General features: G+C 45.6%; 1 protein-coding gene across 1 annotated transcript in view; it reads left to right on the top strand.

The window, feature by feature from the left end:
- SETX (senataxin) overlaps window positions 1-24,801 on the top strand; it is a 570,564-nt gene that overhangs the window by 147,092 nt on the left and 398,671 nt on the right. Inside the window, exon 2 of the mRNA XM_078646176.1 lies at window positions 19,229-19,412. Coding sequence (XP_078502302.1) covers window positions 19,233-19,412 — 180 coding nt within the window. The 5' untranslated portion in view covers window positions 19,229-19,232. The remainder of the gene's footprint in view (window positions 1-19,228; window positions 19,413-24,801) is intronic.

A 24,801-nucleotide genomic window follows, 5' to 3' on the forward strand; every position in this document is an offset into this window, starting at 1 on the left:
AGGCGAGATGCTCCTTTAAAGCGGAGGTTCCTTTGTTGAATGTGTTTGGTGATTTTATTCGTGATAAAGAGTGGTCCTATTCCATGTATTGCTTTGTGGGTAATACAAAGCAGCTTGAACGTGGATCTTCTGGCAAAGCGGGTTGTAGTTTTTCCAATCGCCACATGTGAGTATTTCAGTTTTTGAAGCATTCAATTTGAGATGGCTCCAAGTCATCCACTGACCCTCGACTCAGTGGCCTCTCAGCACATTTTACAGGGGGGAGGGGCATAATTTTGCTTAGACCACTAGGCAGCGCGCTGTCCTGAGCAAGGGAAGCGTCCACAGCTGTCCGTCCTGTGTATGGGAAGTTTCGACTTCCACCCGCTGTGCATAAGAAATGCTGACACTGCTGTTATCCTGGGCAAGGGGAGCTTGCGCTGCGGCCTCGGGCTGGTCTAAGTAACTGAAGGGGTCGGGGTGGGGATGGGGCGTGGAGTCACGGCTGCCGGAGTGGTGGAGTTATGAGGGGGCTCATACTGGGGAAAATACAAAACTGCAAGCAGAGAGGCTGCGAGTTTGCAGCCAAAGAGTGTTTGCACATCCTTGCTCGCAGGGCGCAGCAAAGTACAGAAATGCAGCGGGTCCATGATCGGCTCAGAGCAGCACATTCCACAGGTGCGGCCTACCCTAAAGACCGCCTCAAAGCGCTACGCCATCCTCTGTGCAGACCTACCCTCCATAACGAGAGGCCTTCTCCCATGAAATTATAAAGATAACTTCAACCATAACCTATGCCTATATTAATGATACTAAAATGAATAGGGTTTTATACCATTCTGACATCTGTTAGTATTTAGGCGCTACAGACCTTCCTGTGCAAAGGAGTCGCTTGCAGCCCTCCCCGTTTGTGACGCTGATACCTCTCTGTGATTAATACCCCTCCATCCTCTCCCTCTCACTAGCTGATGAATTACGTGAGAAATGGGGGTCAGGCTTTCACGGGCCGCCCCTGAGTGGCTGCCGTTAATTAGACCAATACACAACGAGCCCTAATTGTGAGGGACTGTGACTGGCAGTGAGGGGAATCAAGGCGCACCAGCGGCCGCTGGGGGAGATCCTAGGAGGGAGACCACGGGAGGCCTGGCAAGAGAGAGAAGGAAGGAGAGTGGGGCTAGGGTGCCCAGGTGTCCCGGATTTGCCCGGACAGTCCCGTTTTTAGGTCGAGCGACCTATCTCAATGCGCATGCGCATTGAGCGGGAGCTCAATATATAGGCGCTTAAACAAAGCTTACCGAGATCGGGCGATTCCATGGCGATTCCATGCAGTGCCCGTGAAAAGGAGCCCAATGGGCAAGCGCATTGACATAGAAAAGCGCGTGCACAGGAAAGACAGCCATCTGCCGCCAGCAGCTTCACTTCAAAGGGATCATTTCGCACTCTCAGGCATTTCTCCTCCCTAATTTAGTCACTGCTGACGGCCAGCCGTACTTTCACTTTGACGGCGCCAGGCCGTCTCTTGTTAACTCCAGGTTCCGCCTACTGCACTTCATCCACTACCCGGATGATGAGATTATCTACTGCACTTATCCGTGCCAGCGCTGCACTTCAGGTAAGAGACCCTCCTTCAGCCCTCGCTCAAGAACCTTACGCCCTTAGTTCTCTTTACTCAACCTGCGTCTTAATTTTCCCTTCCCTTCACAGCACGCTTACTAGGACGGACCCGTCCTGAGACGTGCCCGTGTATTATTATATTTATTTCATTTACCTCACCGAGGAAACAGCTTCCATCGATACCATAATTACCCCTACTCCAACCACGCTTGGCGGTAAGATGACGTGCAGTCCTTTGCTTTGTGCTTTACACCATCGTGATCGCCCGTGCCTTATACCCCGTTTCCCACACATGCTTAACGTTTCCCGCTCCTTTTCCACAGCGCCATTTGACACGGGGCCGCTTTTTACTCACAGGTACTGCCCCCTTCCTCACTTTTCTCCTCCTTACATGCTGTCCTTTACCTCTTAATTTCTCTTTTGCTCCCGCTTTTTATTGGCAATCCCTTTTCCGTCAATCTTAGTTTACTTGTTTTGAATACTTGCCTGTCACTTTTTAGAGTCTATTCCGATCTAGGTCAGTTTCTAGATGGTCCGCTAATACTTATCGAACCGTGGTATTTTTCCTGTATTTGGGTAACTCTACAACTCTAGCCTTCTTCATTATCTATGTAGGAAATGGCCATGCAAAATCCGTTTGGTTTTCTCTTAGAGACAACACGTCACCATCGTGAACACACCCAGTATGCCTCCAGACTATGCTTTTATTGTGTCTTCTCTTAGGTTTCTCTTCTGTGCTGTGGTATCTACAATGTACCCTCTTTCTGTTTCTGTTAATCAATTTGTGTAACTTCATTCACGACCGATTTTCCAGCCGGTTTGTCTTTTGTTTTGCATTAGAGGTACGCTCCGCATCTGACCCTGCTTAACATATACTTAGACTGTGTAGTTTTTCAACATATTGAATCGTTTCATTTGCCTCCCAGATGGAATACTCACCGTACTTTTAAATTCATGTTCTACTCCCCCTTTTTACGCCTCATAGTCCTCCAATTTTCTGACGCACTTTACGCCATGTGTTAACCCGAACATAGTGTTCCTTTTCCTGTGTTATGTATAGCCTCTGACGTTATAGTTGTCTAATTTTGCTACGGTTTTTCCTTTTTACATTTCTTAAATTACTCATCTGTCACCCCCAGCTTTTGCTCTATCACGACACGGGATGCAGCCACTGTTGAAATGCATTGTTAACGCGTTTTTAATCAATTAATACATGTTCAATTGATAAAATAGGATGTTGACGTGTGTCTGCTATAGGTGTCACATTTGCGAAAGTTATAACTATTGGCATTGTAAATGACAAGGCTATTAATTTAGCTATTTTAAAAAACAACACATGAATAAAAAAAATGTCATTTATAAGACCAATAGCTCAAACTTTCCTAATGCGAGACCTATTGCATTTCCAATGCTTGTTTCACCTGCTGTCCGGGCAGATTTCAGGAAATGTAGCTCCTGTTGTTGGAGAAGGGCGACTGAAAACTGTGGGAGGTGCTTTCTTATGTTTTACAAAGCAGGGAAACTTAGCAGTTGTTTCAAGAAAGAAAGTTAATGAACAGGAAAGCTTCTAACTTTAAAAACTGCATTTTATGTATGTTCTAGCTGCCTGTTCTGTAATTCTCTGCTGAGGAGCGCTCGCTTGAAAAACAAGTTGTTTTTGCCCAGAGTGCTTTTTGCCTGGGCACAAATTAACAAGAACACAGTAGGGAAATAAAGTTAATTCATGGTCATTTAAAACGACAAACTGTAGATAAATACGCGTTTTGCATAATTGTCCTATGTATGCTGCTGTCCGTAGTAGATGGCTACATGCAGAGAAGCAGGTTGAAAGCCTTGACGTGAAAATAAGCTTCGAAGTGGTTTCCGCTGTTTCGGCCTGAAATCGTGCTGAATGGTTTTGTTCTTACAAAGGAACACCTCGAGAGACTACTGTATGAGTTTAAAAAAAGCTGTCACAGGTTATGAAAGAGAGAAGAAAAAAAACACAATTTTGAAGTACTCAAAAGCAGCGTCCGAGTCCGTGCGAATTTCTGAATATTCAGTTGTGCAGGTGTTGAAAACAGTTATAAAGGATGGCATTATCTGCACAAAAGAGCTTCTCTATTTTCGGGGATGTCGATTAGAGATGAAAAGAGTAACTCTTTGGTCCCCTGCCGCTGCCATTTCTAGCTGTGGGCTCAGAATTAAGTTAGACAGACAAAAAGAAAGTAAACATGACTCTAATTGCCGTTCACTTTGCGTCATTCTCGCTGTTTGCGCTTGCATTAGCATAGGCCACTGTCCAAATCTCCAATACCTGTCCCACCCAGCTTTATACTTTCAACCTCTCCTGCTCTTTGTCTGTTCCTCGTTCTCCTATCATTGCCCCACTCTTGCATCATAGCAAACCTGTCCCCCCTCGTACTCCTCCTGGAAAGCTTTAGCTGTGGGAAGGGAGAGGTAAAATAAGAAACATTGGAGAAGAAGATAGACCGCAGGATAGAGGCGATTTCCGGGTTAAAGTGGGGAAGACGTGAAAATGATGAGGCAGCATGGGGAAACAAGCATCGCGGCACCAACACCTTACTTTTAATGTTAAAAGTAAAGCGCAGGTGCAGCGATTATACCAAAAGTAAAGAAATACTGCGCCGTGATTATAGCAAAAAGTAAAGAAATAGAAAAAAAATCGATTTCTTTACTTTTGGTATAATCGCGGCACCCGCTTTTCTTATAACATTAAAAGTAAAGCGCGGGTGCCGTCCTTATACCAAAAGTAAAGAAAAACAAGCATTGGGATAGCCAATAGGTTTCGCTTTTAGGATTTTTCATGGGTCCAACCAGGTCTTTAAGTGGGATGCAAAAACTGGGGGTTTCTCCAAGGGGCGTGTCTGATGTAATTAAGGTTCTGGCTTATAAAGAGGAAGCTAAAAAAAAATACCTGCCAACTTGAAGAACAATCCCACAGTGTGAGGACGGGGCGGGACCTCTTGCTGAGAAGTACCTACCAGGCACTTTTGAAACTCACCCCTCCGCCAAACCCCCTCCTCCCATAAAAGCCCTTAATGGGCATAGGCAGTTACAAGCTGCTCAAACTAGCTGAAAACCCCTATTTACAGTGGTTTCATCTCGTTTTCCCTACCACAGTTTGATATCGGCTCCTCGCTGGGAGACCGTGTGATGGGAGCCGATATCATGTGTCGCACTATGGCACCGTGTGAGTTGGCAGGCTTGTAAAAAGCTTTGCTTAGCATAGTGTGCCGCCTGACAGGTATTTTGCTGCTTTTGTCATTGAATCCAGATATATAATATATTACACCTACAACAACTCAGGACTACTGGCTAAGTCAATAGTTGTTACTTGCATAATATAAAACAAGCATTTGCAATCCAATTGGTCTCACATTTTCTAAAATTAGAACTTTTGGTGTTGTAAATGACAATGTCTTTTACTTATGTTTGTGGAGTGGATGCATGTTGTGTGGAGCGGAATTATGTGTGTTGGATTGAAATTGTTAGTTGTGGAATTGTGTGGCGTGGAACAGTGTGTTGTAGAGTGGATTTGTGTTGTGGAATTATGTGGCATGGTGTGCAGTGGAATTATGTGGATAGTAATTATGTGATATTGAGTGTGCTGGAAATAAATAGTGGGATTGTGTGCAATCACTCGATGTTAAACAAACCACCTGACAGGGGTGGGGGAATCATATCGCCCGACGCCCGAACCAATTAGGATTTTATGAAGGGCAAGACGATTTATTGTCTATTTTATCCGAGGGACAAGTAGACATTAACCCCTTCCATGCTCATGACGAGCTCAGCTCGTCATGCAGTACACTGCTCGTGTGCTCATGACGAGCTGAGCTCGTCATGAACAATGGGATTTAAGGGAGATCAGCACCAAGTGGGAATTGCTGTAGCATTGATAGTGTTAACTCACAATGAAGAAATGAGCTGTGGGCGCTCTCCGGCTCACAAGCAATTGAAATGCTGTCAGAAAGCCTTTGACTGGCTGGAAGCCCATGACTGGGCTCCATCCAGTCAGTGATTGGCTGGGGGAGTCTGACGCTAGACGTAAGTGTTTTAGCTTGAGTTCCACACTGGTGCAGCCCACCTGCTCTTGGAAACGAGCTGCTGAACTGGAAATGGCGGGGACACGAAACACTTTTGCGTCTGTCTGGGTCCCAGCCCTGTGGGCCGGTTGGCCTTGTGGTCTCTCTGTCACTGATTGCTGCTGGGCTCATTCGCACTGTCCATTGGGCTCCGTCCTGGGCAGACCACTCATCTTTGGTGCGCCGCGAGGCGCTTTCCGGAATCGGGAGCGGAAAGTCGCCGTCTCTGACAGTGAATGCTTCACCAGCAGGCGAGTCAATCTAATAATGGGGTCTGCAGAAACGTATGTGAACTGTTATACTGCATAGAATGGACTGTGATCAGTGGGCATGAGGGCAGTATCAAATGTGTGGCATGTTATTTACAGTAAGGCAGGAACTTCTCCACTGCTGTGGGCTGATCAATGAGGCGCCAATTACAATGCAGCCAGTGCAGCGTTAATAATGAGTGAAAACACACTGAATGGAGTCTCACTATTTAGAGACCTTGAACTTTACTTTGTCAGTCTTCTTTCATGGACGTGGTCTCATTCGCGAGCACAGAGTTAACGATTATTCTTTAACACCTGGCAGTCTTACCGAAAAGGCATCTTTGCAAGATTAAGCGTGCGCTGAAAATAGAAACATTTTTTTAACTGCATCTTTTTCCTGTGGTTAAACAATAAAGCTAAATTTTAATAAAAGAGAGGCCACATAATGAAGCAGGCAGAAAGTATTTTCGCGTTCCAGGCAATGTTATGTGTGCAGGGTATTCCACAGAGCTCACTGAAACATGGGCCACTCTTGAAGTCTCAATCTTTGCAATGTCACATTTTTGCCTGGGGGTCTTCGTTCCTAATACCCCCCCCCACAGTCTTTCTTGCCTTTTCATTATTCCATTACCTCCACCTTCCCTCCGCTTAATCAGTGCCCCCACTTTATTTTCCAACCTTGCCACTGCAGCAGAGGATAAGCTTCACCTTCGTGTCAATTTTACAGGCTTAATCTGGCAAGAAACCGGTTATTCTTCACATATTGGGCTCATCCCTGTTAACCTGTACCTCTATTTGGTTGCATTTCCCTTCTCCTGTACCTACTGAAAACCACCCCCACCGTGCAAACTGCACTAAATAAACAGAGCTACTGTAATGAAGCAGCAGAGAAGATCTAAATTATGCGCAGGGTTGACTAAATTATGTGGCTAAAAAAAATTAGAAGTATGTAGCAGAAGACAGCACATTTTTGTTAATCGTATTACTTCTTATTTAAAATTTTTTTTTTTTTTAACATCAGTATAGGTTAACCCGGTCAGTAGAAATGTCTTGCCTTATTACTCTCAGATTAACACCCAAATTCACCAATAGCAATAAAAGTGACCAGTCACTACTTGTGATGGGCTTTTCACTGTGTGGCAGGATGGTTTACCCTCTTTTTAGAAACTTTTGATCTGTTTGAGCTAGAATCAACATTTTTGTTAAAATATGCAGTTTAGGCAGCATGATTATGTGGCAAATTATGAGGAAAACGTCTCAGCTGTAGAATCTCCTTATTAGAGTGACTCTGTTATAAATCACGCACATACACTGGACCTGCCACAAGTGGGGGACCATATGTCATTTACAACGATGTAAAATGGCAGAAATTGCAGAACCGAGTTCAATATAAAGCAGAAATATCAGATTTACATTTGTAGGTCTCACAATCACGTTTTATTGACAACTGCGTGAAATTATACAATATTCCCACCTTAATTTCATGCAAACGCTGTATTGTTGCATTTTTGTTGCACAGTTACGTCAGCAGTAAAAATGAGCCCATACCAGAGCCAAGGAAAAGTGGCACTGCCACCTGTATGAGAATTCGTCCTTTGTAGACATAAAGGCTTGTTTTTCTTTCTCTACATGATTTTACAAGGAGTGTTTTTCCTGTGTGCCTGCCTTTGTGTCTTAAGTTCTTTATGCATGTGCCCATTTCGAAATATCCAAGCATCATCCCTTAGACCCTCAGAATGCTCAGCTTCTGGAAAAACAAACTGATTGCACACGTTGCTGCAACGTTCAAACCTTATCTTTCACCAGGCTTACCTACCAATACTGGTATGTCAGCATCCCACAACAGAATTACAGGATTTTCCAAGAAGATAACGGGCACATCTGGGTGGGCAGTGGGGGGCTGGGGACATTAGAAGGAGAGAGACAAGTGGCAGAGAACTCCGATTTTAAAGAAAAAAGTGACTACTTCACAAATCTAAGTGAGACAAACTTGCACATCTATTGTGGAGCTGCACCTATTCCTGTTTGGGGAGCTTTCTCTTTTGGTGCCATTACTATACCAGTACTGTGCACAAGAGAACCCTGTTGCTACTGCCTGTGCTGCATATGCTCCGTGTGTGGGAGAAGAATGTGGAGATTTATCAGTGAGTGCACAGTAGTATAATCACGCCTCACCTGCCCAGGAATGTAAATAGAGAGATGGATTTAACTGCTCAGTACTGCCTCTTGTGTATTTGTACCTGTGGATACTGCCTCAGTGAACCACAGCACCTCTGCCACGTAATTTTACCTGTCCCATGAATAGTTCATAAGCTCTGCCAAAAAGTGCAGTTATTCCCATCCACACGTTTATCAGATCATGTTCACATGTGAGTATTTTTGAAGCTGGACAGCTATGAGTTGGCCATAGGAAGGAGAACACCCTTCTGTCCTACAGGTTCATATTCCGACACAAAGTGCAGACTAGTAATTTACTACATTAATTGAAGTATACTTGGCAGAGACTGCCTTTAGGTACTCCTTCTCTACAATTGAAATGTTGTCACATGCATACTGGTTGATAATTGGGTGCAGTGCACACGGACACATCCACCCACATACTGTCCAACCTGCCAGTACAACAGTTGCATTTAAGGATGCATGACCATGCACTGCATAATTGGATTGCACTTGAAATAATGTTGCACAGTATGTTGCACTGATTACAGTGCAGGTTCTCGCCATGCAGACCCACCTTAGTGATTTATGGAATAGGTGGGGCAAGCAGATATCTTTGCAGGACAAGTAGATTTATGTAAATTTTTGTTCATTGGCCAAGTAGATTTTAGACAAATTTCCACACCCCTGCACCAACTAATTGTAAAATGTTTTTTTTTACCAAGTATCATGTGCGCTTACTAAACACCTTCTTTGCATTCGTAAAAAGATTATCTGCAGTATGGCCCATGTAATATTTTGTTGTATTCAACGGGACTAAAGCATTAAAGTAAAGTTTCAAAATAAAATGACACTTAAACAAATACTCAGTCTACACGCTGTACAAGTTGCTCAGTGCAGTAAGTCCTTTTACAAGATGTTTTACTGAGCTGGTTAATCAACTGCCAAGTGGCTGAAATCCATGCAGCATCCCATCAGCTAATTATGGTTGCTTGTGTTTGCTCTGGAAAAAGCACATAATCAAAAAGGTAAACACGAAACTGCAAATCCTACGTTCCTGGCCCCAGACACCCTCACCCCAAAAAAACTGAACTAGATAAATTGAAAAACTGTTTCTTTCGTTTCCCACTTAATATATTTTCATTACAAGGAAATGACATGATAAGATTAGCAAGACAGTTCCGAGCTGCCTTCAGCTGGAGGTACCACTGTTTATCTAGATATGTGTATTTTCTAGTTCACCTTCCAGGCACTGCAGCATTGCCTTCTCATAAACGGGAACCTCCGAAAACAACTGACAGATGTAGAAAGGATACATTTAGGCCCTTACCCCCTATTTGTGCGTGAGGCTGCAGTGTGGTTAATGGGAGTGTTCTTTTTGAATGCCTCAGACGTTCCTGCCAGTGTGAGCCAGCCTGGCTGATGAAGGGTGTTACCCAGAAACCGGTCCCAGGATGCTTGTTTGAGGTTCATTGAAGACTTGGCTTGGCAGTTCGCGCTGGACTGTTCACATGAGGCTCAGGGTCAAGACTGATTTGCATAAAGCATGGTCTGAACTGAGGCGGCGAAGTGAGCTAAAGAATGATTGATTTAACCCAGATCTGTGACTGGGGGTGAGTGTCTGAAAAGTTTCAGTGCTCCGTCCTTCATCTCCTTGTGTTTTACAGTGTGAGGAATGGAGCAGTGAAGGATAATCCCTTGGCTATGCCGCCGATGCCTCACAAGGAAAGAAACATGCTAAAAAGACTGGTATGGCTGGTTTAGCTAACTACACAAGTGTAAGAAAGTGGCTCTGTATATACTGGACCAAAGTAAGGTACAGTGTGTGCAGAGTCCACAGTGCCAAGAGGTTTGGCAGAGGCTAAAGTTAGATATAACCTTACTCTCTAAAGTGGTAGCTTGGCCGAGCAGTAAGGCAGTATCAAAGGACAGTGTAAAGCATTTGTTGTACACACTCAGTCAGCAAATGGTCTCACACACTCAAGAACTGAACTCTTGAACTCTAGGCCAATTGTTTTATATCAAAAGATATAGTTGTTTTATTTTAGAACCAACAAGGTATCAAAATATACTTTCTCAGAATGAGTTACTTTAGTTAAATACTTTTCAAATCGGTAATAGACTTTTTGATTACTGTAGTTACAGTAGGCAACACAATTTCAAACACATTGCAACATTGAGCTCAATGGGAGTTTCTAATTAAATGCAATTAGTTACTTTATAGATTAATTTTCTAACCACAGGACTGGATCCTAGATTCAGTCCTGGGACAGGTCCTGTAAACAGTTAAGTAAAAGCGTTTTCGTTAAAATGGTGATTTTTAAGGAATATTATTGTATTTTAAAAGTTGACACTTAAAAACTTTTTCACATAGAATCACCAATGTTATCCTATGGGAGGAAATTCTCTTAGCAGCTAAGTAGTGTTGTGATTACTTTTTCTTACTCAGTATTGGATCCTGGATCCAGCACTGGTGCATCTCCTGTAAACAGTTGAAAGAATGCGTTTAAGTCAAACAGGCGATTTTTTTAAGGAAATTTTGTAGTTTCTGAAAATCGACACTTGGAAACTTTTCTGATGAAAACCAGACAATGGGTTCCTATAGAAGGAAATTCAAGTTACTGGTAACTACGGTTAAAATGACTTTTCAGGGTCAGTGCTGGGCTAAAAGATGCAGAACTAGGTTCTCTCCTGATAACATGTGAGTAAATCTGAATTCGTTCGGCTGTTTTTAGATGAATATTTTAAAGTTCCAGAACTCCACACTTTGACTGGTTTCACTTGAAAATTCTTCTATGTTATCCTATGGAAGGAAAGTGAGTTATCGGCTTTTGGGTAAGTACTTGACTGGCAGAGTTAAGGTTCTGGGCAGAGACTCGGGGGGGGGGGGGGGGGTCTCCCAGGGTCAGGTAAAGTTGGTACACCCTCAGCGGCACAGGGGCAGCCGGGTGCGGAGGTAGTTAGGCACAATGTTATCCAATGACAGGCAGGGGGCCTTCGGTTGGTGGCTGCTGGCTTCCCCATTTGCACTTGCTCAGGGCAAATGGGGAAGTAGATTTGGACAAAGGTTGCACTGCCAGGGGCACTCGGGCGGCTGGGTGCAGGGTGCTTTTGAGCAGTCGGGTGCTCAATGTTATTCAATGGAGATCTTGTAAAGTGAACAAAGGCTGCGGGCTCAGGGGTAAGTTGGGATCTTGGAGGATAGGTAGGCACCCCTGGAGTTGGGCACAGAGGGCGGGGGCTCCGGATACAGGGGTGTCTTCTGACTTTGGAAAATCTTACTCTCTGCTGGTCACGGTTGGAGGGGTCCCTGGTTCTGAGGCTGCAGGCGTCGTCTGGGTCGTAGAGGAGGGTCCTTGGACACTGGATTCCAGGTCAGAATGACTGGGGGGGTATTCTCAGGGTCGTTGTCCACTCAGGCACAGGCGGGGCTCAGCGGGTGCAGAGTGGGCTGGATTCACGGTTCCTGGCTGGCACAGGGGTATTGCTGTTTGAGCAGAACCACAGCTCACGGGAGACCCAGTCTCTATGAGGATCAAGGCAGGCATGTCCTCTGGGGTTCTCGAGGTTGCTGGCCACAGGAGACGCCGGGATTTAGCAGGAGCAGGTTCAAGGATCAACAGGCCTGTAGGGCTGGGGCCAAGTCAGTTGCTGTCGTCCTCTGGTTAGCAGCTGCACGGCAGGTCTCCTTCTTCTTGGTCTTCTTTCTTGTTTAGAAATCGGAATCCGAGGAAGAAAGGTTCAGGGTGCCCCTAAATACTAAATGTAGGGGCGTTGCAGTTAGGGAAAGGGTAGCGACCAATAGGTCCCTGTCCTGGGATGAGTACACCCCCTATCCTGCTCCTCTCCTGTGGCAGGGGGGCAGGAGCCTATCCATGATTAGGCAGGGCTCCCCATCCTCAAGATGGCCGGAGCCCGGAGTTGTGCTTCAACTCGCCTCTCCTGCCGGAGGGGTGGAGTTGACACAGGCTGGCACAACCCCTTCCTGCACGTATGGTTTCATGCCAGTATTCCCGCCAGAGTGGGGGTCAGAACCGGTGGGGGCCAATTACTGAGTACAGCAAGTGGCCTGGAGAAGCTCACAAAGGCAGCATGCCTTTGAAGCTTCCCCCTGCCCATCCTGGGGGAGGGGACCTAGCACCTCGCCCAGGATGTGCATTGTTGCAGGCCCAGGAGAGCAGGGGGCTCTCTACCCAGGGGTCCAGCAACATGTCTGCTGTTTGGCAGCCTCTCAGACATGACGTGGCTTGTAGGTTAGGTTTCAGGGGGCATCTCTAAGATGCCCTCTGTAGTGCATTTTACATTAAATCCCACACTGGCATCTGTGTGGGTTTAATGTGCTGAGAAATTTGATATCAAACTTGTCAGTCTTCAGTGTAGCCATTATGGTGCCGTGGAGTTCGTAATGACAACCTCCCAGCACCATATACTCTAAATGGCATCACTTCACTTACAGTGCCCAGGTTTGGCCCTGGGTACTGTAGTGGCACAGGGCTCATGCACCTGTACCCACACCACTGGCATAGGGCACTCAGCTAGAGGGGGGACTGATGTATGCCAGGGCAGTGGGTTTGTGGGCATGGGACCCAGGGATGTGTGCCATGTCGGCTCTTTGTTTAGTACTGCAGCAGGACACTCAGCCTGCAAAGGCAGTGTGTGTGTGTGTGTGTGTGTGTGTCAGGGTCCCTAAGGGTGGCACAATGTGCCGCAGCCCTTAGGGGTCTTCTCCGATCACAATGCCCTGGGTACCTAGGGCATCATTTACCAGGGGCTGATATGTGGCCAGAGATGCCATTGGGTTTTAGTTTCAACACAGTTGTAGGGAAGGAACACAGGTCCTGGGCACCTGATTGACAGGAGCCCAGGGCACACTCAGTCAAAGCACATGAGCAATTCAGCAAAAAGTGGGGGCATACCATGCAAGAAAGATTGTACTTTCTCACAACAAACGAATATACTCATTGCAGCTTATTACATGAAGCACAAAATTAATATGGATAAAGATAAAACGAGCATTGCATGGCGGCTCGGGGGCAACTGCAAAACAAGAAGCAGTGACCTCTGAGGAGTGTTGTGGGCGGGCTTGCAGTGTTGTGGGAGGGGTGAGGTGATGTGAGAAAGGGCGCAGGGAGATTAACATCGGCCCAGCGGGCACCAAAAAATGAAGTGGACAACTTTCAGTGTATAAGAGCATTGCTAACAAAAAGCAGCACACAGGGCAGATACTGCTAGTACCAGCACAGACCCCTCCACGACGAATCGCTACATTTGAGAAGTAAACCTACAGCCTCACTGCACCTCTCCGCGGTCACTTACCTCACCTATCTCCCAGGTTAGCCTAGATCGTCCCAAATTCAATCAACCCCCTCCTGCAAGTATTGAAAATTGAAACTCTGCGCTAAAAGTTGACAGCAGCTGTGGGAGGAGGGGTGATGTGGTGTATGGAACAGCAAAGAGAGATTCGAAGCAGTACAGCGGTCGCCTAAGGTAACAAGCATTTGCGATGCAATCTGTCTCGCCTTTAGGACCTTATATGTATTTAGCTATACAGCACATTAGCCGGGGTGCTGAAACATCTACTGCTCTTTAACATGGACGGAAAGTAAGCACCAAACTCTGTGATATGTCAGGTATGGGAACACAAGGAGAGAAATACTGCCTTTCAGTGGGGAATGGTATACTCCAAAGCTCAGTTCCTAATATAAAATCAGGGCCTTTGGTGGTCATCTCACTGAAAATAAAAGATGTAATAAATATGGTCTACGGGGGCTCGCGGAAGACAAATTCTATGGACTTGAATCTAGAGAATGCTAAAGTGATTCTGGTATTTATTTATTTTATTTTATTTATTTATTTTAAAGGTTTTATATAGCGCTGGCTAGACCCGGAGGTATCCGAGAACTTAACATGAGTATCAGACCATAGATTCCAGGTTACATCGTTACAAAGGTTACACAGTTATTAGAGCATTGCAACATTGTTACATGAAAGGTCGAAACAAACAAGAAGGACATATACGTAAGGGAAAAAGCAGGCAAGGGGGAGTGATTCAGGGGACGGGGGTAGGAGCAGGGGGAAGTAGACAGAGAATGTAGGAGGGAAAGAGGAGGGCGAGAGACACAGCATGGAAAGAGGAGGGGAGGGGGAGGGAAGGGTGACGGGACACAAACCGGTAGACGAGTCAAAACTGCGTCCAAAGTCCAGTAAGCTGTGATCCCAGAGGAAGTGGTATCATTTCCCCATCTCTGTTGCGAGAGGCTCCCTATACGCAGTGGACTCTCTCAGAGCGGTCTCTGAGACTCCATGGCCTACATACTGGATCCTTCCCCAAAAAAGGAAGAGGGAGTGCTTTGGCAAGGGATGCCATACCATACCTCAACTGTGAGTGGCTCCCTTGGCGCTGTGGACTCTCTCAGCGGGTTCGCTGAGACTCAAGAGTATAAATATTGGATCTTTCCCCAACAAGGGGAGATGGAATGCTTAGTAACAGGGCACAAAAGGGCAAGGGGCTAGGTGGTATAGCAGGCAAGGGGAGAGATTCAGGGGAGAGGGGATGGGAGCAAAGGAAGTAGACAAAGAGAGAGAACTAAATGGGAACAAACAGCATCAGTTTGGGGGACAGACTGTTTTCTCTCTGTGGCCATGAGTTTGCCCATCTTTAAGGTAAAAGCCTAGCACAGGGCATTCCAGGACATGAAGCACAGAGTTAGTAATTCAAATTATTTTTTTGCGATTCACAGAACTTTATAGTATTGATTTCTACTGGTCGTTTTCTATCCAGGCAGTTAAATAGAGGCAGTTAAACAGAAATAAAAGTCCCTAAGCGGAAGAAGACAAGTCCTTGGTCTGATCTCCATAGCCCACAAAGTTCATACACATACAAGTATAAAAGTATATACAAGAGATATCGAATGCTCAACCTAAACAGCACCGCCTGCCAGCTGACAGTCCATCCACGCCTCTTAAGTCGACATCCCTGGATTAGATGGATGTGGTTTTGGCTCGGTACACCCATCCAGTGGACATAACCGAATTCTTGCTGTCACCAGGGAAACAGGCTCCTTCTGGGTGGATGATTTTCATTAACCTAAACAACCCTTCAGATATTTATGGAAAAGCTGGAATTTGTGTGGCAGGTTGGTTTAACCGACTGACACAGTTTCTGGTTATAAGCTGGTCCTGCAAGCCAGGTAATGTCACCTTTGACTTGAAGCTCTGTACATCAGTTTCTACTAGTACTTCTTTAGCAAAAGCAATCTGAAGAGCTGTGGAGTGCTGGAAGGCGGTGAGACTCTGCCTTACTCATGACCAGAGCTACAAGGCCAGCTGCTCTGTGTTGAAGTCAGGAGCTTTGATCCCAAAGCCCTGCTGAGACATAGACCTGTTGCTACTGCCTAGTCTGATCCAAGATGCTGGTCATCGAGATTGAAGCACTCTTCTCTACTGCATTTACCTGAGACAGGATAGAATGCAGTGTGACCTGCGCCACCAGGTGGGCGTCAAGGAAAATTTGCATAGCCCATGGAATGGAGCCATACGGAAGAGGTGTGGAGTACTTGTTTACATCTTCTGCCTCATTACCTTTGACTTTACTTTGTTAACCCCTTCCATGCTGATGACGGCCCCCAGCCGTCATGCACTATGGGGCTTGCATGCTGATTACGGCTGGGGGACGTCATAACCCCGCCCGTTCGCGATTCTGCTGCACAGGCGCAGAATCGCGGCCGCACGGAAGGGGTTATGGTCTGCTCAGATGAGTGCAACAATATATATTTCCTATTGTTTTAAGTACATTAGTTGCACATTATTCATCCATAGATTTTTTATATTTTAAAAACTTCTTTACCTACACATTGACCTGTCCAGAGCTAAACGACAATAACAACTAATCGAGCCCTGAAGAAGCCTCTTGAGGAGAGACGAAACGTGTTGGCTACTTGTGAAAATCTGATTTTTAAAAAGTTTTTACGATATAAAAAATCTGTGGATGAATAATGTGCAACTAATGTACTTGAAACAATGGAGAATATATATTTATGGGAGAAATTGTTTGTGCTGGTCATCTATGTGTAGTAATCTTACCGAGATCCCATCCCTTCTGGGCCGGTGGTCACTTTCACTACCTAAAGCGTGCAGAAGTCTCTCAGTACATCTTGTAGACTGGAAATATCCGGAAATGAACTTGAAGAGCCAAGTGAAACGACCACACAATCCTCTCTGGCTCTCAACTGCCACAAACCATTCCCCACATTCCAGAACCATATAGAAATGACAGGCACAGGCGCATAATAACATTACAGAAATGACAGGCACAGGCGCTTAATAGGAACATTACAGAAATGACAGGCGCAGGCTCTTAAGAACATTACAGAAATGACAGGCACAGGCTCTAAATAAGAACATTACAGAAATGACAGGCACAGGCTCTAAATAAGAACGTTACAGAAATGACAGGCACAGGCTCTAAATAAGAACATTACAGAAATGACAGTCACAGGCTCTTAATAAGAACATTACAGAAATTACAAGCATAGGAGCTTAATAGGAACATTACAGAACTGACAGGCACAGGCGTTTAGTAGGAATATTACAGTAATGACAACACAGGCGCTTAATATGAACATTACAGAAATGACAGGCACAGGTGCTTAATAAGAACATTACAGAAATGACAGGCGCAGGCGCTTAATAGGAAAATTACACAACTGACAGGCACAGGCGATTAATAGGAATATAACAGTAATGACAACACAGGTGCTTAATAGGAATATTACGATAATGACAGTCACAGGCGCTTAATAGGAACATTACAGAAATGACAGGCACATGCGCTTAATAGGAATATTACAGTAATGACAGGTACAGGCCCTTAATAGGAATATTACAGTAATGACAGGTACAGGGCCTTAATAGTAATATTACAGTAATGACAGGTACAGGACCTTAATAGGAATATTACAGTAATGACAGGTACAGGGCCTTAATAGGAATATTACAGTAATGACAGGTACAGGCGCTTGATAGGAACATTACAGAAATGACCGGCACAGATTCTCAATCAGAACTTCACTGTGATGCTTCTCTAGCCTGATAACCTAATCCACACAGAGCGCTACTAGCATAATAAGGCATATGTAACATATTTGTTTCTGTTTTTCATTTCCTCGTTACCCCTCCAGGGATGGAAGTTGAGGTAATGCCAATATTGCCCCTGAAAAGTTTGCCAGTGTGATTGCCAGGCTCAGGAGGCAGCAGTGGGTGTAACTTCTCCAGCCCACCTCATTTTCCAGAAGTGAAAGATTCCCCCATAACTCAAGACCTACCTTTAAAGCACTTTTCGGTCCCCAAACGTTCTGCATTTTAAAATATTTGCCACAGTCTTATTTACATCTTCACTGGCAAGAATACCGCATGGGAAGCGAAAGTGTAAGTTATTATTTGACCATTTTGAACGTCTCCTCTCTGCTTTCTTTGAAAAGTGGAGATGTCCTTGTCATCGATAAGATACCCGGGGTTTACGTTAGCAGTCGCTGCAGATGCCCCATACACTAAAGTATTAAACCAACCACAAACCACAGTAGAGTGTCGAGAAACCTAAAAAGCACCGTCAGAGGCGGGGTGTACTGGAAATGGGGAGCAAGTATTTCACTCCAGCGTGCAGCTTGGCTTGTACCTTCCTATTATTGGTGTACTTTAAAAGCATATATCCTCGTCGATTTATTTTTAATATAGCCAGGCAGCATTTCAGTGGGGGCATGTTGAAACAGCAGTTTCCAAAGTGCCTTAACAAACTATGGGGGAAATACTTATTTCTGTCCTTTTCAACAGCTGCTTCAATTTACTTTGAAGGGCAAGGTGATGAGGTGACTATTGTTGTCTGACTCCGGATCCAGACGTCTGGGGTTTTGCATTAATTTGTAAGGAGTTCCTTGGGTGGGGTGGGGGGAGGTGGGGGGTGGGAAGGGCTGGCTCATTGTCACAGCACTGCAGTGGACGGCAACGAAGGCTTCACTTTAAATGTAGGTTGACTTCAAATGGATCTTGGGAGCTGCAGAGGTGTTGGCACCCGCGAGCTTGACACACTAATTACTATTTTGATACCTGCCTCTTTCTGCTCTCTCTTTCTTCTTTGCTAGTGCACCCTTCTGTCTCTTTCGCTTTCCTTGGTTCTCTTTTTCCACCTGTCTGTATTTTTCTATCTGTAGTTCTCCTTTCCTTCATTTTGACCAGTCGCTGCCCTCTTCCCACTTCATTTTCAGCCCCTCTGTCCCTTCTTTTATTTCCACCCTTATGGCTTATACATATCCCTGTTCTCTCTTTATCTTCCAGTATCTAACATGATCTGTCCTTTTAGCCATTATGCTTTCCTGCCCTTAGTGCTAGCTCATACATCGTTCTTACTCTTATTTATTATTTATTTATTTATTTATAAAGTGCTGCTCAACTTTAGTGTCATTCCATGTCCCTCCACTTTCCCATCTCTTATCCCGCTTTCTTTTCCACCTCCCCCTTCTAATTGTGTTCCATTCCTTGTCCAGCTTCTCACCTCCCTGGTTTTGGCTTCTCAATAACCACCTCTTCTTATAGCAACCTCGAGGAGAAAGGTGGCTGTGGTCAGGCTGTGGTCAGGCCATGGTACAGCGTCCTGCATCTTTAGTCTGAGCAAGAAAGACTTTGAGGAGCCAACTCTTTCCTTCATCCATAGCTCAAAGGGTCTCATCTTTAGTGTTTGACCTCCTTTTGTCTTTGAAAAATGACTTGCTTAACTAAACCACCTAAAGCTCAGACAGAATGTTGCTACGGAAATATCGGCGTTCGATCACCTTTTCATTTTCAGGGCAGTCTCATAAGTTTGCGAATTTGAGATTCGATGGACCCTCCAGCGCTAGCAGTCGACGCGCAATTATGCCATCATTTGTGGAAAAATTATAATGCTGGAACAGTGCAGGCAATCAGTACATGAGCGGCTGTTCTTCACAGGACTTGTGTTATCTGTTTTTTTTTGTAAAGCATGAAATCGTTCTTGTGTCATAAATTACCCTGAGGGTGCCTTTTGCACTAAAATATAGCACTAAGTGACACATTTGTATTCCAGCCCCCTCTGATTTTTTTTCCTGAACCTTTTGTTTGTTTTTACAGAAATATGAGCACATGTCGTTGGTGCACACCTAGTGGCTTCTCCACCAGCGAGTTCCTGAAGCAGTATGCAACCAGTAGCTTATCTCGTGAGGACTTCCTGTCTGCCAACGATGACCTCAGCTACTGCCTGGAGTGTGTGGTGGAGTACCACAAGGCCCGAGATGAACTTCCCACATTGCACAAGGTAATCATGTTGTCTGGGTTATTAATTCTGTACGGTGTAAACCTGGCTAGCACACGAGTTCTGTCATATTGAAAGATGGGTAGGCTCAACTCTGCCATAGGCGCATAATGTTTTCTTACACCAGTCATTTTTATGTCTCGCCTAGCGAATGCAGCGCATGCGCTGCTTCGCTTGGCGAGACTCTATTGTTGTGGCTTTGGCGAGCGAAGGGAGACAAACCATGTGTGTGCATGGACAGGCGATGTGCGCACGCATGGCGACTTCTCTGCCTCACACGCTCCCACCACGCTCTCACACTACAAGGCAGACACACGCTTGTTGCTTACTGAAAACCGTGACTTGAAGAAATGGTTCACAACCCACAACCTCTTTCCTTCTTTCATTTAGTTGCTTCCCTTTGAAATGGATCCAAAAAAGAAAAACTCTCTTGAGGAAAATGCCCTTTTCCAGAAATGTTTCTATTCCACAGTGTAGCCTCAGGATGGAGAGAAATAAAAGGTTTTAAATATGAAAAATAAATACATAACTAAATAAAGCAAATCAGAGTGGTTGCAAAGCGGCCAGATTGGTTTTATTCAGATCCAAACACATCAGCCTCACTCTACAGACTTTTCAGTGAAGCGCAACTTTTGTTTTCTCGTCTTTCTTTGAACAGCATTGTCCCCAGGTGGGTAAGTGTACCATTCCTGGATTTATTGCAATACCTGGTTGATGGGTGGATTGGAAAACAAAATGTGTACCATGGCTCTGTGTTTATGGACATGGTCTTTTTAAACCATACTGCTTACGTTTTGTAAGGATATAAGCAATGGACATTGTCAGGTCTTATATTTGTAAGTAACAGGGACCCCCTGCGAATGGATCAGAAATCCCGGGTCAGGGAAAAACAATTTATGCGAATTAACATACCCAGGCAAAACTAGAGGAAGGCAATGAGTGCAAATAAAACAATCTCGGCACTTAAAGTTATAGAGATATTAGATTTAATATATTGGCTGCCGGTCTGAGGAAAGAAAGAAGGAAGTACTTAGAAGAACTTGGCTCCAGTGTTTTAAGGTCCAGTATATTTGGCGACGCTATTCCACTCACGTGTATACAGCCGACACCTGTAATTCATGTTTCCCGGCTCGCCACCCACGCACTACAACTAGTGCAGATTTCAAATATCTACTGAAAATGTGTCACCCGTTGGAATAAATATCATTAGCCATAGAGTACCACTTACGGAAAGACCTCCTGCACCACAGAGTCTACCATACTGGAGCCACGAGAATAGTACTTCCTCGCAGCCACCCATGGCCATCGTGCCACCTTTATTGCCGCACACGAATTATTGAGTAATCCCAGCATCCTATATACTCAGACTGATTGAATTCCATAGACCGATAGCCTTAAACCAACTAAAACTATCCAGTTCCAACAGATTACCAACTAAAGATGATTTTTGTCCTGATGAAGACACGCTCATGTCGAAACGCGTAGAGAAGAAATCGTCTGGTTTTTCCCACATTCATTGGGTCACCAACCATACTGCTGTTTTATCTATATCCTATGAACGTTTTGAAAATGTTTTAATTCTATGTATCTTTTATGAAAATATACCAAATCTGCACCTTATCAATTTTTTTACCAATATATTAAATCTAATATCTCTATAACTTTAAGTGCCGAGATTGTTTTATTTGCACTCATTGCCTTCCTCTATTTTTGCCTGGGTATGTTATTTCGCATACATTGTCAGGTCTTATCCATTCTTGCTTCATTTGGCGTAAATAAATAGGGCAGGGCGGGAAAACCTGTAGTTTGGTGTGAGAAGTTGGCCTGGTAGGGGATGTTTCCAATTCTGGAACCACCTATTACCTGACCAAACAATCCCTTATGGTGTCTGGTTGTAAGTCAACCTTATTAGACAAGCTATCCTAGGGGTAGCATGGACTAAGCAGCCTAAAGGCTTAACTTAAGAGGTCGTGTTAAGCGAGCTGTTTTACCACATACAATCCTGTAATACCAAATGAAAGGACACCACACAAGTATATATTATAAAAATATATGTATTTATTACTAAAAACAATCCCCAGTATTCTTTATGAATAAAGGGGCACAAGCGTTAAATCAAAAGCACTGTTTAAACATACAAAGTTGCACAATTATGGATGAGGGCAGGGGGCCACTCAAACCATATACTAAACAAGTGGTATAAGAGATGCCACTCGAGCAGTGGTTAGGCCTAGGGCCTAGGGAATCGCTGGGAGCAGTCAGGACAAGCAATGCTGAAGTCTGGAATGGCCCTCGGGATTCGGGAGATGTGCGGAAAGCGCACGCACGCATCAATGTTAACCAATGGTGCGTAAAAGTTGTAAAGTTAAAGTTAAAGGACACTTCCGCTGAACCTAGAGGAACAAAACTTAACACACAGACCCTAGAGGTGTGCACCAGTGTGGGAACACCGGCGGAGCAAAGTTACCTCACCCACAGGAAGTGGGTGCACAGGGTCGAAGTGGCGTCGGGTTCTGACTCGCAGGCTCTTGGTGCTTGAAGCTGAAAGGGCTGCAGGCGGGTTAAAGATGAAGTGTCCGGTGGAGTCCAAGGGTGGACTCAAGTTGTAGAGTACCTGAAAGCAGAGGGGACAGAGTCTGGGTCACTCAGCAGTGACCAGGGTGGAACCAGGACGGAACCAGGCAATGTCGGGCGCAATCAGGTGGTCGTCGAGGAGCTTCTCTCCGCTGTCACGTGGGCTCTGGGGCATCTGCGACGTCCAGGAGCAGGTCACGATCTGTCCCACGCAGGCTCTCACCGTCGGTGCAGTCGGCTTCAAGTTTGGAGCAAACAAGCCTTGGCAAGAGCAATCCACGCGGGATCGGAAGATTGCTTCTCACTCGGACCAGGAAGGTCAGAGTCGGGGCTCCTTTTCAGGGGAACTGGTGTGGATCTGGAGCAACCAGATTCACGAGTCTTCTTAGGTAGTTCGTCGGCACAGGGACCACTAGCCAGCTGGCAAGTGACCGGGCCAACGCGTTGAGCCAAATAGAGCCAAAGGGCCCCACGCAGCACTCGTCGAGTGTGGAGGGCTGAACTTCGGCTCAGGAGTAACTCAGGGTGGGGGCTTCTCAAACACCGGTGCACAGCTTCGAGGATCACTCGTGGGCTGCACGGTCAGCGTCTCGTGGTCAATTCAAGATGGCATGCCCCACGCTTCCGGTCGCCTCCACGGGTCTCAGCTTTGCAGGGACTGTGGATCGGGCTGTTAGAAGGCAGGCAGGCTTGATCTCGTCGATCTCAGTCGCTCGAGTTCCGGCGGGAACTGCAACTAAGTAGACGTCGAGGGCTGGATGGTGCCTGCTGCTGCAGGGTGGTCACTCCTTGACCACAAGGGAGATTCTTCGGGCTTCCACGTTGAGATGGAGGGCGAAGGGTCCAGAATTTCGTTTCAAATGTTTCTTCCAGGAAATCTGATGTGCATTGGCACTGCTCCCACTCTTATTCGAATCTGGGGGGCGTGATTACCTGCTAGGTCCCCTCCTATGGGTGGGACCCAGGAAGTGGGTGGATACACCCCCTTCCTTTGATCCAGGCCGCCCTGGCACGAGGGCTGGAGTGCCCCAGAACCGGTTTGGCCGGATTATGCAAGGGGCAGCCTTGTGCGCCCCAAGCAGTGTCTGGTTTCTTTCAAACCTCCCTGCTACAATACACTATCTCCTGTCTGGAGGGCGGTGACACCCTCCTGTGACAGGAAACCCTTTGTCCAGGACCCATTTGGTCGAGTTTCGGTCAACTGCAGGGGTCCAGACATTTGTCTGTGGCAGAGGCATCCATTTTGTGGATCTTAAGGTCTTTGGAGAAATCAACCGCATTAAAGTAAAGTAACATGTCTTACCCCTCTAGAGGGGTGGAATGCCATCCCCGTCGCCAGAACTGGCGAGGGGATGGTATTCCAAATCGTATGACACCTTACACGACATGTTTTGATAAAGCCAAACCAAAGTTGCTATTTAACCGCGAGGATTATAAGGCACTTAAGAGTATATGGTATGGCATTATCCTGAAACAGCTTAGGGAGTTGTTCCCGACAGCTGCAGACAGGCTCAGCTCATGCTAGAGCTCCATCTCACATAAAACCACGCACTCTGCCTCCAGGATTGATGAGGCCTTCCATAGGAGTGACTCACAGGTTTACATGTGTCCAGATATAGGTTTAGATATAGGTATACTATATCTAAGCAAGGGGTGTTTACACCACCTTACCCCAGCTGAGTGATCAGCCAGTTGTGTCAATTTAAGAACCAGCCAGGGGTGGCAAAAGATATGCTGCAGCCCCTGGTAGGCCTTGGTGGCCCCTATGCCCTGTGCACCTATAGTGCATTATACAGGGGCTGACAAGGAGTCCATTTCCAATTGGTATGTGCCTATAGCACATGTGTCAGTAATTTAGTGAGAGAACAGCAGGCTGGGGGTCTGATCAGCAGGCCCACAGCCTCAGTAGTCGAAAACCAGTGAAGCAAAAAGCAAAAATTTGGGGTGACCATAGGATAGCAGACCCTACTCTCCTACATTTGGTCAGAGTTGTTTGAGCAGGTCCTGGTACAACACTGAGGTGGGAACAGATCCTGCTTTCTGGAGCACACAAACTACCGCGTGAACATGTGGTGGTTGGATTAGTATCTCACATCCCACCGTATGAACTGAGTAATAGGACAGAGAGAAAATGGGCACCTTCGGTAATGTCACCAAGGACAGAAAGCTGGTGCTGCTTTTCTCATTCTAGATCTGTTTCACCTGCAGCCTGGCACTTTCATTGTTTACTGTACTTCAATTCCTCATAACCAAGCAGGGAATGAGCAGCCCACCATAGCAGCACCAGCTTACAACAGGTGGAGCTGCTATTTATAATGCTGCAGTTTGTCAGATTGGTGAACCCATCATAGTTGTGCATTGCCACAAGTTTAATCTGTTGCTGTGATATAAGAAGGCAAGCAGAGTGCACATTTCTGTGTTGTTTGACTACGAGGACTGCCACCACATCACTTCTTTTAAAGGGAACCAAGCCCCACACATCTGAAAATCCAAAGGAAGGTGTTAGTCGAAACCGCTTACCATGTTTAGCTATAGAGAGCCTCAGCTGTCTGACAGAGATTATGTAATAACAAATTCAAAAAAATCAGTATGTAGAGAGAGAGGCTTTAGCTCCATCCCTTTGTCGATCGTCTTCACTGGAATTGGATTGGGTGGCACTTGTGTTAGTCTGCCTGTGAAGTAGTTCTCTTGCTCATAACTCATGGAGGCGACGTTCACACATACCTCGAGTTAAATAGAGGTGTAAGGGCCTTTGAATAGTTTAACCCCTTGACAAGTGCAGCAGTGATGGGCTTTACATTGTGTACTCTCTGGCAAA

This window comes from Lissotriton helveticus, chromosome 5_1, assembly GCF_964261635.1.
Source record: "Lissotriton helveticus chromosome 5_1, aLisHel1.1, whole genome shotgun sequence".
In the NCBI taxonomy this organism is placed as follows: Eukaryota; Metazoa; Chordata; class Amphibia; order Caudata; family Salamandridae; genus Lissotriton; species Lissotriton helveticus.